This window comes from Cannabis sativa, chromosome 9, assembly GCF_029168945.1.
Source record: "Cannabis sativa cultivar Pink pepper isolate KNU-18-1 chromosome 9, ASM2916894v1, whole genome shotgun sequence".
Lineage (NCBI taxonomy): Eukaryota > Viridiplantae > Streptophyta > Magnoliopsida > Rosales > Cannabaceae > Cannabis > Cannabis sativa.
The window spans coordinates 457,501-474,206 of record NC_083609.1 but is presented as its reverse complement, the minus strand read 5'-3'; the positions used below and the strand labels follow the sequence as shown (position 1 = coordinate 474,206).

The following is a 16,706-nucleotide window of genomic DNA, read 5'->3' as shown; positions in this document are numbered from 1 at the left end:
AAAAGAGTTCATACATTATTTGTATATTTAATACTAAACATTATTTTTATATTTAAAAGAATTTATACTAAAAGAGTTCATAAATTATCATACTAACAAAATTAATAAACTTAACATGTAAGATGTGGACTCATTATCATCACCACCATTCTCATTCCCTCGAGTCTGTTGCAAAGGTGTAGGTTATACTCTTAGGATCTGCGGTGGTTGTTGCATTTGTGGTATCAGTATCTGTGGCATCTGTGACATCGACATTATTAGTGGTATCTGTGACATCGGCATCATTTGTGGTATCTGTGACGCCTGAGGTACCTGCGACATCATCTGCATCATATACGGTGACTGTGACATCATCTGCATGAACATCTGGAACATATGTAACTGTGGCATCAGAGTAGATGATAAAGATGTAGGATAAGTGACATGAGGCTGCTGTGATGGTTGCCCAAAGGTGAAGAAAACAGTTTGATGCAACTGCTGATGTTGAGAAGATGAAGCAGCAGATCTATCTCCAAACATTTGACGTTGAAATGACCTAGTGGGATGCATTGGAGCAACATCATTCATGTCCTCGTTCGGTGGCATACGATTCTCAGGTGAAAGTTTTTGACTCATGTGTTCAACCTACCTTTGTAATCTAGCTACATGTCGCGCCAAGTCTAAAAGCACTTGTTGAATAGGAACAGATTGTGTGTTGTCTTGACGATTGACTTTTAAATTTGCGACCTATTTCTCTGTCATAAGCACACCTCTTACCAAGCACCTTGTGAAGTATTGAGATCTCATCAACTGGTGCAGAATAAGAATAGCTTTATTATAATTTTTCTTCATCTGTTCCATTAGTAAGAATAAGTTAGAAACCAAGAGAATCTAAAAGTTATTCAATATATTTAAGAATAAATTTGGATAAACTTATATAATACTTTTAGAAAAGCTCATTGACAAAGGTCTTTGATTCTTTCCTATGACAACCTTTTCATGTCTCTATATAACTTTTGTTGTACTATATAATAAAATAAAAATGAAAAATTATAAAAAAATTTGTAATTAATTTAAATAAATAAAATGATTATATTAACTTACATTTAATAAATCTTTACTTTTTTTTTTGACATGAATAAATCTTTACTTAATCAAACATTTTAAAATAAATCAAACAAACAATAATAATTAACAATACAAAATGTAAAGATGTGAAGCATGAATTGGGCCTATATAAGAAAAATGGGCTAACCCGAGTAAAAAGTACGACACGAAAAAAATGAGTTGTCACTTGTCAAGAAGTAAAATTTCTAACTTTCAGAAGATTGTCTTCTCTATTGTTCTTCTTGTAACTGCGTACATAATATAGAAGTCTAAGAATGTTTTTTTTGTTTTTGAGTAAATAAGTCATCTATATTGCTCTTGAAACAAAACTTTTACAATCAACTGTTTTTCCAACTACTTCCCTGTATAAATTCTCCCCAATCAATCCTTTTATTTACTTCATATATATCTTCTTAATAGCTAGACTTTGCAATCTATTTACAATAAAATTTATACTATTGACATAATTTTTAATACCTCTTCGTATCAAAGGCATCTATTCCTAGCCATGCAAACAAAATACACACAAGTATTGAAGGATAGATTGATCTATATATGTTGTTGTAGTTTGTACAATATATTCTTTTTAGTGAAATGCATATTTGTAATTGTCGTGTTTATTGGCAGAGGGAGAACATGTAAATTGAGGGGCAAAATATAAAACAATTAATTTTGGAAGGGCAAATTAATAATAATTGTACATAATTTTGTTTTCACATATATATCTAAAAAACCATAAAAACAAAACATTTAGGGAGGACTATAGCCTCCATACTTTTTAAGTGGTTCTGTTACTCACTAAAAAAGATTATTTAGTGATAATTTTTTAGTCGCAATATATATTTATTTGTGACTAAATATGACTTTTACTCATAATATAAAAAAAAATATTAGTGATTAAAGTATAGTATTTAGATATGAGAACTCACTAAATTAGTATTAGTCACAATAGTTTTAGACATAACAAGTATTGTGACAAAACGTATTTAGCCACAACAAATTGTAATTTTTGTGACTAATACATTTAGTCACGAACTTTTTAATCACAACATAAGAATTATTTTTTATAATTAGTCATAACTTTTTCTCTTTTAATCACAAATTTTATTGTGACTAAAATTGTAAATTTTTTTTATAGTGACTGATTGTGTTATATATATAATGTAAATGACAATTACATGGTGAAGACATTATCACAATATAACTTATTAATATGGTCTACAATACATATAGTTAATTTGGAGTATTATTCATGAAAATAGAAAAGATAACGTTAACAAAATCAAATTTTCAATTCAAGAGCATATATATATCTTTTAATTTTTTAAGTTTAATATATCTAAACTTATTACTATGGAAATAACAAGGAATACTCTTCTCTTTTTTAATTTATTCTCATTGATTATATCACAAAAATGAACATTACTTAAATTATATCGTACTTTAGCTAAGACTACAATTACTAGGTAAATTACATAGTAATGTCCCTCATATGAAAGCGTCCAAAACCCTCTCATGGGCTATATAGTATTATTCATGAAAAATCACCATAACACACTCAAACATGGCGACATCAAACCCTTTCATACTCTTATCCTTAGTTCTTGCTTTGTTTATCTTCATGGAAATAACCTTGACTACTGCTACCAATCTCAAGGGACTGAAAAATTTCACACCAAACATAGATCCTAAGGATCCAAGAGGTGTTCCTTCAACGTCTTTTGTGCCAAATGGCAATCCAACGTCTTATGTACCAAATGGAAATCCATCATCATCTGTACCAAATGGCAATCCAACGTCTTCTGTACAAAGTTCGATAGCTAAGCATTTCACAACAAATAGGCCAAACACTCCTGGTGCTGTACCAAGTTCTGTAGCTAAGCATTTCACACCAAATAATAATGAAGATTCAAGGGATCCAACATATAATGATCCATCGAGGGTTGGATCTCCAAGGTTGCCAAACATTCCTGGTTCTATATCAAGATCTGTAGATATTAGATTGACCCCAAAGGATCGAAGGAGCAATGATCCTCCCTCATTTCCTGACCTGACTTGGCCTGATGTTGCTAGGTCATTCAACCGAGAAAGTCCTAAGAATGGTGGATCTCCAAAGCTGCCACCAAGCTCTGTAGCTAAGCATTTCACACCAAATAGTAATGAAGATCCAAGGGATCCAACATATAATGATCCATCGAAAGGTGGATCTCCAAGGTTGCCAAACGTTCCTGGTTCTGTATCAAGATCTGTAGATATTAGATTGACCCCAAAAGATCGAAGGAGCAATGATCCACCCTCATTTCCTGACCTGACTTGGCCTGATGTTGCTAGGTCATTCAACCGAGAAAGTCCTAAGAATGGTGGATCTCCAAAGCTGCCAAAGACTCCTGGTTCTGTATCGCAATATTTCACACTATACAAGCCAAATACTCCTGGTTCTGTACCAAGCTCTGTAGCTAAGCATTTCACACCAAATAGTAATGAAGATCCAAGGGATCCAACTTATAATGATCCATCAAGGAGTGGTGGATCTCCAAAGTTGCCAAACATTCCTAGTTCTGTATCAAGATCTGTAGATATTAGATTGACCCCAAAAGATCGAAGGAGCAATGATCCACCCTCATTTCCTGACCTGACTTGGCCTGATGTTGCTAGGTCGTTCAACCGAGAAAGTCCTAAGAATGGTGGATCTCCAAAGCTGCCAAAGACTCCTGGTTCTGTATCGCAATATTTCACACTATACAAGCCAAATACTCCTGGTTTTGTACCAAGCTCTGTAGCTAAGCATTTCACACCAAATAGTAATGAAGATCCAAGGGATCCAACATATAATGATCCATCAAGGAGTGGTGGATCTCCAAAGTTGCAAAACAGTACTCCTAGTTCTGTACCAAGATCTGTAAATATCATATTGGCCCCAAAGGATCCATGGAGCAATGACCCTCCCTCATTTCCTGACCTAACTTGGCCTGATGTTGCTAGGGCATTCAACCGAGAAAGTTCTAATACTGTCCCTAGTACTAAACCTTGAGGAAAAAGTAATAAGTTGAATAATAAATATCCATAGACATTATTGTGTGGGTGAATATCTAATTAAAAAAAGCTTATCTTTGTTGCAAATAATTCTAGCTAGTAGCTAGCTATTTTACTAATTAAGTATGTGTATATGCGGGTTTAATTTCTTAGAATGTATTATTATGTTTGTGTAGTTGGTGTTTCCTTGTCAATGTTATAAGTTATAATTTCATTTCAAGTATTATCTCTATGGTTAAGTTTGGAAGTTAATATGTATTTGGAAAAAAAATGGGAAAGGGCATATAATAATTATATAATTATTATAATTAGTTCAATATTAGATTTATTATTATTATTATTATTTTATTTGTTATGAATGGAGGGTGCGACGGCTGAGTAGCCAAACAGAAAATTGTGGGTTATGTATGCATCATCAATGAAAAAGGGCATTTTCCAAAACTCCTTTGAATAAGTGACATAATTAAGAAAATCTTGTCTATTAGATAATTTCAAGAGGAGTATATCTATGTATCAAAATTACTTTTATATAACATATGTTATTGTTAACTGAATCCACAAAACATGCATTGGATATAAAAAGAAATATTTACACCACAGATTGAAAATTCCAATTTTTTTTTACATTTTTACTGTGGGGTAGAATTTTTACTGTGTTAAATTTTTATTGTTGTTCTACAATTGTTTTTTTAGTTGTTTTTAATTTTTCTATTTTTTCGGTATTGTTTTATAAAAATACAGTATTTTTGAAAAAAAAATCATGTGACAGTATTTTTGAAAACTATCTAATATAGCCATGTAAGGAGAGGATCGAAGAATAAAGCCCAATTTGCTTATATGATCGGCCCACTACTAGCCGAGGCCCAGAATTAAAAAGATGCCCCAATTTCCTTTTTTATTTGGGGGAAGTTAAAAAATACAACTTTTATTAATCAATTAATCAAATTTACCTCTAATTTTATATTTAATTGAAATATACTTCTTTTTATATGTATTATACCTAAAATATCCTGACATAAAAGAATCACATGGATAGTATTTTGAAGTGACATGGGCAAAATTGGTACAATATTTAAAAAAAGAGGTAAAAATGATAGACTTTAAAAAAGAGGGTAAAAATAAAAGAAGACAATATAAAAAGGGTATAGAGTGTAATTTTCTCCAATAATTTTGCCCAAAATTATTATTGAGTCATTGTTTTCGAAATATTTTCATGGGGGTGCTACTTTTTCTTGTTCTTTTATTAAACTTCCTTAATTACATTGAGAAATGTATTTACTAAAATATTTACAGGGTTTATATTATTTGGGTTTATTTAGTACACCGTATTAGCTCGTATTGTATTATGTTAAATTCAATTGTATATCATATTTTTATATAATACTATGTTAAATTTTAGTTTATACTAAAATATTTATATTTAAGTGCTCATACAAGTTAATATCACATATAATTTTACATTGCATAAAATACAGTTTAATATAATACTATACAATACAATACAGTGTAGCAAATGAATCCTCAAAATAATAATATATCTTCTTCCTTCCTAACATGGTCTAATTGTGTAAAAATAAATAGTAATAACTAAGTACTAAATAAAAAATATTATGCATCTTGATAAAAGTACATTTTTGAGCCACATGACACAACGGGATCGAGAGGTTTACAAAATTGACAACTTTGCAAACCTCTCGGCCTATCTCGCGTTGCTACGTGGCTCGAGAGAATACTGAAAGAATGATATAAAAAATGTAATGACAACATTACATTTGAAAACAATTGCCAATGTGTCACTTTTGAAAACAAGAAAAAGTGACAACATGAAATGACAACGGGGTTAGTTTTAGCATTAACTTGTTTTCTTGGTTTTATGGATGTATTTTTTAATATAAATATGAATAATAAAGCTTGTTTTCACTCTTCATTTGGTGATGATTGCATTAGCTTTTGTGATACTTTAGTGTTCATGCCATTTTGTTTCAGCTTGTCATAGGAAAGAGGTTTTAGGTTGGCTAGATCTAGGGCTAACACTAAGTCCACACTTAAGGCCCACATATTTTAGGGTCGGCCCAAATAAAAAAAATATTTTAGTAAATATATATATTTTGTAACAATTTTTAAAAAATATAATTTATTTTTATAACAAAAGTTTAATAAATTTATTTTTCTTAATTCCCAAATCAACTAAGGGGGCTTTGCCTGTGAATCTTAAGTATGAAGGCTTTGGTTTATGTCTTGTTCTCTACCTTAAATGCGCTAGATCTTCAAATGGGCTGAGTTAACACACTTCATTGTCAAGACCGATTTTACGAGTAGACAAAATAGATTCGTGTCTAGAACTTTCACCCTAACAATTGAGCCCAAAAAAAGTTAATTTATTTCTAAATGTACATATTAGTACTAGTTTAAAATAAAAGAATTCTCTAGTATGTTAGTTCTCAAATGTTTTTGTAACGTCTCCGCTTCAAAATTTTTCTTTCTGATGGACTACCGAAAAATAAGTTGTAATTTGTTGATATAGGTAGTACCAATCAATCTATTTAAGTCATCTTCAATTATATTGTCTCATACTTACATAGTCTCGGTATCATTACACTTGACCTTCTTCAGGCGATGTGGGATTGCACAACTTCCATAGTGTTTTCCCTTACGATTTACGGAATTACTAACTGTCACAATTTTTATTTTCTCCTGATCATGGTTAAAATCCCAACAACCTCATATAATATATAAATATATTTATTATAATAAATATAGGGATTTGATTTTGTCCCGTGATGTACTTTCACGGAATGTATTCCGTGGTACATTAGATGGGTTTCAGGATACATTAAATGAGTGTGAGGGTATGTTTCTACTTTTTAACCCTAATTACCCCTAAATCAATCCCATCCGTCAGATCAAATAACTCCCTCATCTGACGGTTGTCGTACATTACGGATTACAATCCGTGAAAGTACAATAACGGGACAAAATCATATCCCAATAAATATATATACATATGCATTTATATAAGAGTGCCATAATTTTTATTGTGGCCGTAGGCTCCAATTTTCTCAAACCATTTGGGTAGAGTGTTGGCGAACATTCTTTGGCTGGGTTGGAGTTCTCTTAATAACACCCACTAATATTATCTTTTTCCATGATCTTTTTTTTTTTTTAAAAAAAACCCATTAATGTATTTGTTTTTCTTAAAAATGCACTAAGATATCACAATGCTCTTAGTCTTCACCACTTCTACAATTTCCTTTTCATTTTCCAAATAAGATATCATCATATCAATAAACAACATTTCATGACTCAAAGTCTTTTTCTTTATTGGGTAAAAGGCATATTACTTAAATACTTGGCTGTAATCACTCTAACCCACCAATAAAGCAAAAAATTTGATCCAAAACCATAAACCAAAATCATGCACTAACACATATATGTATATATATGTAATTAAAGGTTGAAACTTTGGTAAGTAAAAGCAAAACTCAAACCAGAAACATCAAACCATTGTTGATTTGTATGATGCCATATGAGTCATGATTGTTCTTCTTCTCACCATAATCTTTGAGTGTTTTTTTTTCTTTATTTCTTTCTCTTTCTTTAAAGGTCCTCACTTTTCCACAGAGAACCCACTTTAGGCTTTAGCCCACTCTCTCTTGTTCATCTTCTTACTGAGCTTTCTTTCTTTCTTTCTTTGTGGAGAGAAAGAATCACTCTCTCTTTCTCTCTCTCTCAAAAAGAATATATTCTTTGCTTTACAGATTTTAGTAGGTGGGTTTGATTTTTTTAAATCTCTAAAGCTCCAAAGAAGATGCCAAAGTTTTCCCCTCCAAATCCACACCATTGAACTCAAAATTCCCATTTGATTTAAAGTTCTTATCTTTTTCCCAATCTTGAGAAGAACAAATTCCCATTTGGTTCAGCCAAAAAGATTTGATTTTTAAGGTTCATCATCATCAGAAAAAAAAAAAAAAAAAAAAAAAACAGAGAAGAAAATGAATGGTTCTGTTCTTGATGGTATAATTAATAGGCTTCTTGAAGTTAGAACAAATCCAGGGAAACAAGTTCAGCTTTCAGAGACTGAAATTAAGCAGCTTTGCTTTGTTTCAAGAGATGTTTTCTTGAGACAACCCATGTTGTTGGAGCTTGAAGCACCTGTTAAAATTTGTGGTATACCTTAATTTAACTTACTTCTTTTGATTATACATGTGAAATTCTGTTTTGGGTATCCTTTAATTTTTCATGTTCATATGTATATTTGCTCTGTTTTGGTTTATGTATTATGTTAAAATCTTTACAAATTATGAAATTCTTGTGTAGTTAGGATAATAATTTTGATAAAGTTAGGCTTTTTATTCAAACTCTAATTCATGGCAATTCCCATTCATCTGTAAACATGTTTTACGTATAGATAATTAAGCATGCATGAAAGTAGATTAACTTAATTAATCATAAAAGTTTAGTGTTACAATGTTACTTTTTTGAGAAAAACTAACTTGAAGAGATGATTTTTCAACTAATTCAAACATCAAACACTTATCTTTGTGATTTGATTTCTAAGGGCAAAACCTGAACTAAGACAGACTAGGCCCGTATTTAGGATCCACCTATTCTAAGGGCCCAAAAAAATATTTTCCTTTTAGCCCAATAATTTTTTTTTTTTTTCTGAAAGCCCACCCAATCTCAGTCGATTGCTAGCCCTAATTGATGTTGTTAGGTTTATTTATTGGATAATTTCACAAATGCACAAAAACAACAAAAAAAACAACAGAAATACAGTTTTACGGAATTTTAAACATTTTTACAATTTTTTTGATTTTATTTACATAAAATACGGTATTTTTATGTTGAAATTTTGTTCATTTGTTGTTAATTTTTTGTTATCTATATGTTATTTTTTGTATTTTTTTTGTTGTTATTTTGATGTTATTTTGATGTTACTTTTATGTTGTTTTCTTGTTGATTTTATGTTATTTTCGTGTTATTTTTTAGAAAACCATAAAAATGTAAAAAAACATTCTTTGAACGTAAAAATGTAAATATTTTACAAAACATGACGTCTTATGTAATTATTCCTTTATTTATAGTGTTACAAATAATCTCAACATGTAAATGTCACATAATTGCATAATTCATAATGAGAAATTTAAACTACCTTAAAAAAGATACATTTCTTTTCAACACAAAAATTGTTGATACATAATTTTTGTTATGTTCATTCATTGTGATCATCTAGGTGATATTCATGGACAATATTCCGATCTTCTTCGGCTATTCGAGTACGGCGGATTACCGCCTCGTTCAAACTACTTATTCTTAGGGGATTATGTAGACAGAGGAAAACAAAGCTTGGAAACAATATGTCTACTTCTAGCATACAAAATCAAGTACCCTGAGAACTTTTTCCTCCTTAGAGGAAACCACGAATGCGCCTCAATAAACAGAATTTACGGGTTTTATGATGAATGCAAAAGAAGGTTCAATGTAAGGCTATGGAGAATATTCACAGATTGTTTCAATTGTCTTCCTGTTGCAGCCCTCATAGATGAAAAAATACTATGTATGCATGGTGGTCTTTCCCCTGATTTGAAAAATTTGAAACAAATAAGAATGATTCAAAGGCCAACTGATGTAGCTGAACATGGTTTGTTATGTGATCTTTTATGGTCTGATCCTAGTAAAGATATTCAAGGTTGGGGTCCTAATGAAAGGGGTGTTTCTTTCACTTTTGGTGCTGATAGAGTCACCGAGTTTTTGCGAAAACAGGATCTTGACTTGATTTGTCGAGCTCATCAGGTTCGTGACGATGTTATGTTATGTTGGCGTAAAATTAAATTTTGGAGTCCCTACACAAATAGTTCAATCGCTATTTTGATAAAGTATTTTAATATTTAATATTTTGTGTATACTAATAATTTATTATTTTGTTCATAATTTTGGGACAAGAGTGCACACCTTGTTTGTCTCAGCTCAAGACTGACCCTGGTTATGTTATGTTATGTTATGACATGTTGAGAGTTATGAATATATGTTGTTTTTTTGTAGGTTGTGGAAGATGGATATGAGTTCTTTGCAAACCGAAAACTTGTGACGCTATTCTCAGCGCCTAATTACTGTGGCGAATTCGACAATGCCGGTGCCATGATGAGTGTTGATGAGAGCTTAATGTGTTCTTTTCAGATTTTAAAACCAGCTGATAAGAAACCAAAGTTTGGATTTGGTACTACTAAGCCAGGTCCTCCTAGTAAAGTTAAGGTACATTTTATTTATGGATTATTACACAAATATACAAAAATAACAAAAATACTGTTTTACAGAATTTTAAATATTTTTACGATTTTTTTGATTTTATTTACAGAAAATACGACATTTTTATGCTGTACTCTTGTTAATTTGTTGTTGATTTTTTATTATCTGTATATTATTTTTGCTATTATTTAGATATTATTTTCATGATACTTTTATGTAGTTTTCTTATTATTTTCATATTGTATCTATAAAAACCATAAAAATGTAAAAAAAATTCTTTAAACGTAAAAATATATTTTTTTTTACAAAAAGAGTACCTTGTGTAATTATTCTTTTTATCTACTGTATTTTTAAAGTGACTAATGTTAAGATTTTGACTAATTGTTAAGATTTTCATATCTGAATATTTGTACTCTTTTTTCAATTACAGTCATTGCTTGCTGCAAAGGGATATTCTTTTTGAGCAAAATACATCTGTCTTTAGAAGCAAAAACAGAAATTGAAGAACCAAATTAAAAATATTTGGTGTTTAAGAGGCTACAATTTTTTATAATCATACTTTCTTTTTTGGTTCTATATATGTATTTGTAATAGAAATATTGGGCGAAATAGATTATTTTTTAATGTCACTTTACATAGTGATATTCTTATAATTCTTTACAAAATAGTATTTTCGACTCTTGCAATATTTTGTCGAAAAATATTATTTTATAAAGAATTATCGGAAGAATATTACTTTTTGTAAAGTGATATTAAAAATATATTTATTTTTAATTATTACTCTTATGTATAATATTACTCAAATGATCAAATTCTCTTTGTAATATATAATTGTAACTGTAAACTAATTATGATTTGAGGTTTGGTGGGATATTATTAATAGGTATACAGGTTTCACCTTCTTTATGAAACCATCAAAACTCAATTTCAATTGAGACCTAATCCATTGTTAAGGCTATCTATACGTTGTCGTTTTATATTGTTCTATTGTCGTTTTGAATTACATATGTCATTTTGCATCAGATTGTTTTTTCACCCCGTAATGATTTTATTTACTTATTTACTAAAGGACTTATTTCCTTTTACATTTTTTTTTCCTTTGAAACAAGTCCTTCATTCAAATAAACATTACATAGGATTAGACAAGTCTTGTTAAAGCGCAAACTTTACACAAGGGTGATTAACCCCAATCTACATAGTACTCATTTTGTTAATCAAAGCGTGATTAGTTTATACATGAGCTACCTCACTTACCTCCCCGTAAAAGAGATCCCAACAACCATATAATGTAACATTAAATTCCTAATATTAGAAATATAGCATATCTGCCAGCGCAAAATAGGGTATTAGATTATATTAAATTCCTAATATAATCTAATATTCTATCTTCCTTGTTATAGATTAATTGGACGACCTCTTGGTAATTAGATTCAATAATAAAACGATGTAAAAGTTGTTGAATTCTAGTTTGCAACCTTTGGGATTTTCCTCTCATGCTTAGTATTATTCCTAATATACCATATCTGCTGCACAAAGGCATTGGTTGCCAAAGACACTTTTAAATTTCTTTGGCAAGTAAGGCTTGGTTGAACAACTCGAGATCTCGAAAACCCAAACCACCATCTTCTTTCAATTTACATAAGCGTTTCCATTTGTACCGATGAGTTTGCTTCTTTTTTGCAGATAAACCTCACCAAAAGCTCCCTGGCATTTTATGAATACTATTTAGAGTGCTTTTTAGAAGTCAAAAACAACTCATAGTATAAGTGGGAATGACTTGAATAATTGCCTTGATAAGTACCTCCTTTATGGCCATTGAAAACATAGTGCTCTTCCACCCTCTCAACCTATTCCAAACCCTATACTTATTCCTTCAAACAAAAGACAGCAAATCAAGGCATTTTCCATGATTATCCACCTTTTTCACAGTCCTTTTCAGACAGCTCAAGCTTTGTCTCTGCATCCATCATCTTCCCAAAACACATTTTAGATTTATAAAAGTTAACAACTTGATCTGATGCTATTGAGTACTTTTTCAACAGCTTTTGGAACCTTTGCCAATCAATCATCGTCTCATTGAAGAAAAATCTGCTATCATCTATAAAGAAAAGGTGGGACACAGAGAGGCCTCGTCTACCAAATCAAATACTCTTTAGATTACCCTCTTCATCTGCTTGTTGAATCATACTAAAAAAAGCTTCAACACAAAACAAGAAGAGAAAAAGTGAAAGCAAATCCCTTTATCGTATCCCCCATTGTGGCACTACCTTTCCTTGGATCTCACAATTAATTAGAAATGAGAATGTCATTGATGTAACACATTTCATAACTTTCGCTACCCCTTCTTCCTAATATCCCAGTTGCAACATCATGTGTTCTATAAGGTAAATCTTTTAGCAATCCTCTACTGTTATCCAAAAGCAAAGTTGCAGATTTTGACTTTGTGGTAGAGAAAGTTAATCAGAGACTTCAAGGGTGGAGCACCAAACTTCTTTCTCAAGTAGAACGTGTTACTCTTTTGCAAAATGTGATACAGTCTATCACTGTGTATAGTGTGCCTAATTTTCTCCTCCCTACAAATTTTTGGTGGGTTGAGAATGAAGACAAGAATTATCTTTTGGCTTTATCTTCTTGGGACTCGCATTACAAACCCAAATTATGTGGTGATTGTGGTTTAGAAGAAGTTAAAACTTTAATAAGGCCTTCATTTATAAACACGGGTGGTCTATTGCTTCCCATTCGGACGCTCTTTGGTGCAAAGTCTTTGCTGATAGATACTTGAATAAAAAAAAAGTTTTTGAAGCGTTTCTCCACCTAGTAAATGATCCTCTGTTGCTAAAGGTATTTTTTGCTATTCTTAACTTTTTGTGAGAAAAGTGTGGCTATCTTATTGGTTCGGGTAATTCAGTAGAAGTTTGGAATGCCCCTTGGCTTCTATGGAATAAGTGGGATCTCACTCGAGTTTCCTTTAATCCAATCATTCCTCCGTTAAATGTCATGATATCCTCTTTACTCGATGACAATGGTGCTTGGAACAAAGAACTTATTATAGGTTGGTTGCATTCCTATTTCGTTGACTTATTTTTAAAGATGCCAAACTTCCTCCTCATTTGGATAATGCTCTTATTTGGAGAGGCTTTAAAGATGGGAGTTTCTCCACAAAAGTGGCTTGTTGATCTTTGAATAAAAGGTTTTCTATTGTGGATAGCAGTTTGGAAAGTCCTTATCTTGGAACGACAAAACCTATTTCTTTGGAAAATCACATCCAAGTTTTTCCCTACAGGGATAGACTAGGAGAGTTTACTGGTAATTCCGTTAACCACTGCCTTTGTAATGATGCTACTGATTCTCCCCTTCATCTCTTTGTGTTATGCCCTTTGGCCAAGGTGATTTGGCTCTCTAGTAAGTGAGGTGTATTAATTAAAGCAGGTAATTCTTCTTTTAAGTTGGTTGATTGGTTTTTCATGTTGATTTCCTTTCTCATCAGGATAAATCCATGAGACTTGATTTTTTGTTCTTTGTATTTTCTGCCTACGAGACTCTCTGGTGGGTCCGCAATAAGAGGTTCCATGAAGGCCTGTTTCCCTCCCCCTCCTTCCTTGTGTGTGACATTGTCTATAGATCATAGGAACTCGACTCCATTAATGGGGCTTGATTTTTGAGCAACCTACTACTTCAATTGACAGAGGGAGAACATAATTTTGAACCTAAATCCCCAGGGTGTTCTTTTTTGAACCTAAATCCCCAGGGTGTTCTTTGATGGTTCTCTTATTAACTATGTTGGTGTTGTGGATGTGGTGGCCTATTATAGCTCGGGGGTTATCCTTGCGATCAAGATAGAGGTGTTTATGGCTACTACCTCTTTGGAATCTAAGGTGAGACTTGGCCTTCTGGCTACCTCCTTGGCCTGTGAAATGGAGTGGCTCAATTTAGTTTTTGTTTCAAATTGCAAGGAGTTGTGTGATGCCTCCTCAATATACATGGTGGCCTTCTTGGCATGTTGCTGGTTCATGGCTTACGTTGTGTGAAGATTTAGATTTTTTTTTTAATTGTAATATTTGTTGGATTTCTAGAGCCTTAAATGTTGTTGTTGATGCTTTAGCAGTGTGGGCAGGCAAACAAACTTTAGTACTTCTCTTTCTTTTTGGGAGTTAATGTTAGAAATTTTTTCGGGATCACAATTGTATATACAAAATGTATGTTTGGTAATTAACTAAATAAGTCAAATTTATGACTTAAGGGTATAATTGTTATTATTTTAATATGTAGATATACCATAAAGACAATTTCTAATTTGATGATCAGGGGACAAATTTGAAATAGTCAAAAATGATTAATTATTATTTTTAATTATTAAATAAACAGGTATTAGTCTCCATTTTCGCATAGCTTCATATCGTATCATTCTCTCTTGTATTTCCATCACCAAGAGACTAAGGTTTTAGAGAAAAGTTCTGATGCGAAAATTGGAAAATCATACCATTCCAAAATTAATTTTATGGACTCCGGTACGTTTCCGTTAATCTTTGATTTTATTATTTAAATCTCATAAATTAATTAGGATTTAGATCCAAATTATACTATTTTACCGTTAACACCTTCTGTTGTTAACAAACTTGGTTTTGGTTAGTTAGTTTCTATGCTATCTCTTCTTTATTAAAAAAAAAAAGTTCATAAGCCTTATAATAAGATAGAATAAGTGTGAAAACTTGTGGCTATTTTTTAGTTAAAATTTAGTCTCTTTATTAGGCGTATTGTCAACAAAGTTAGGGTTTCGAACAAAATTAATGATAATAATTCATAATCGACAGCTATTCATGCCGTAGAGGGATCAATTAGTTTGGTGATCAAAATTATTGCTAATAATAATTAATTAAATACATGTTCACATATAACATATAATTAGTATTATGGTCTACCTTAGGGGAACAAAATAATACATATATGATTTACAAAATTATATATATTATTCATGTTTTTTTTATAATGAACTATATAATATAAAATTTATTTGAGCATGTATGGGATAATAAAAAAATATATATGTGTTTATTAATTACTCACATAATACAAAAAAAAAAGATTCTAGTATATATAAGAGCATCTCTAATGGAGGAGTAAATAAATGGTGAAAAACTAAAATATAGCTCATTTAATAAAAAAATGTGCTCCAATGGTGTGCGAAAAAATGATATAGTAAATTTGACCCATAGCAAATATTGTGTCAAATTCGGCAAAATATTTACTATGATGTAAAATTTACAGCACAATAAATGCACTACTTTTTAATTTATATTTATGTCATTTCTATTATTTTATTAGTATATTTAACTATCACATTAAATTATGAAACATTTATATTATTTTTTTATTATCTTACATATTATAAAATAATAATAAAATTGATTATAAATTTATAAGATTTTATTTGTTTTAATAAAATATTATTAGATATTAAATTTTATATCAAAATTTTACAATTTTACAATTGTGCATTGGAGCATAAAGCTAAAATTTTGTATAGATTTACCACAAAATTACTTTTTGTGCTAAATATAACACAATTTTTACATCTCCCCATTGGAAGTGGTCTAAGAGTTAATGGTTTGTGTTAATAATCATATATATAATTGAGGTAGTGATGAAAAATATATAATCATTAATACGAAATGTTTTGAAATTCTTTTTAAATTATTTTCTCATTGGATAAGGAAGATTCGATTTAGAGTAATAAAATATTCAATAATAGTAATAGCATTTAGTCACTTGAGTGGGCTTTGCTAGGGTTTTCTCCTTTTCCCTTTACAGTCGTTGTTGCCATTTCTTCTTTGACAAGGGCTCGCCAACTATTTTTGGCTTTCGGTGTGGCTCTAGTTGTGCATCTTAATGAGTGCCCTAGCTTTTCTAAAGTTGGTTTCTCTTCTTCTTTTGTTTGGTTTTTTGGTATTCGGGCTCTATTTCTTTGGGCGAGGGGTTGGGGTTTCGTGAGCGTTGGTCTGATCCTTGCAGTGGGCGTTTGTGGTGCTGGGTCAGGCTTTGTGGGTGTGGATCTGGTGGCATATGGTAGTGGGTGGGGTCGGATATACATCTTTTGGGTCTGGTTTGGGTGTTCTGGGGTCTTACCGCGTCGTGGTGGTGGTTGTCGGTTGGAGATTTGTTTTGGCAGGAGAGGAGGTTGATGGCTAGGGTAAGGGTTTATTTCCAAAAATTGATGTCGAGGAAAGGAGACTGTAGGGGTTTTTGGACTAATGTGTGGCATCGGGTATGATTATAATGTTTTTAATTTATTATTATTTTTTTATTATTATTTTAAGCTTATTTTCAATAATTTAATGGTGTTG

At 31.3% G+C, this 16,706-nt stretch overlaps 2 protein-coding genes across 3 annotated transcripts; both read left to right on the top strand.

Moving 5' to 3' along the window:
- Positions 1–2,650: 2,650 nt before the first annotated feature.
- LOC133030987 (uncharacterized) lies at positions 2,651–4,117 on the top strand. The gene has a single exon (XM_061104154.1). It carries the CDS (start codon positions 2,651–2,653, stop codon positions 4,115–4,117), a length of 1,467 nt encoding a protein of 488 aa, XP_060960137.1.
- Positions 4,118–7,169: 3,052 nt separating this feature from the next.
- Positions 7,170–11,329, top strand: LOC115724054 (serine/threonine-protein phosphatase PP1 isozyme 3). 2 transcript variants are annotated; one of them, XM_030653507.2, is made up of 4 exons: positions 7,170–8,286; positions 9,353–9,912; positions 10,162–10,371; positions 10,796–11,329. In XM_030653507.2, exons 1-4 carry the CDS (start codon positions 8,112–8,114, stop codon positions 10,826–10,828), a joined length of 978 nt encoding a protein of 325 aa, XP_030509367.1. In that variant the 5' UTR covers positions 7,170–8,111; the 3' UTR covers positions 10,829–11,329. The 2 variants fall into 2 exon arrangements, with proteins under 2 accessions (XP_030509367.1, XP_060960511.1); XM_061104528.1 differs by having other exon boundaries at positions 7,171–8,286; positions 10,162–11,329.
- The last annotated feature ends 5,377 nt before the right edge of the window (positions 11,330–16,706 follow it).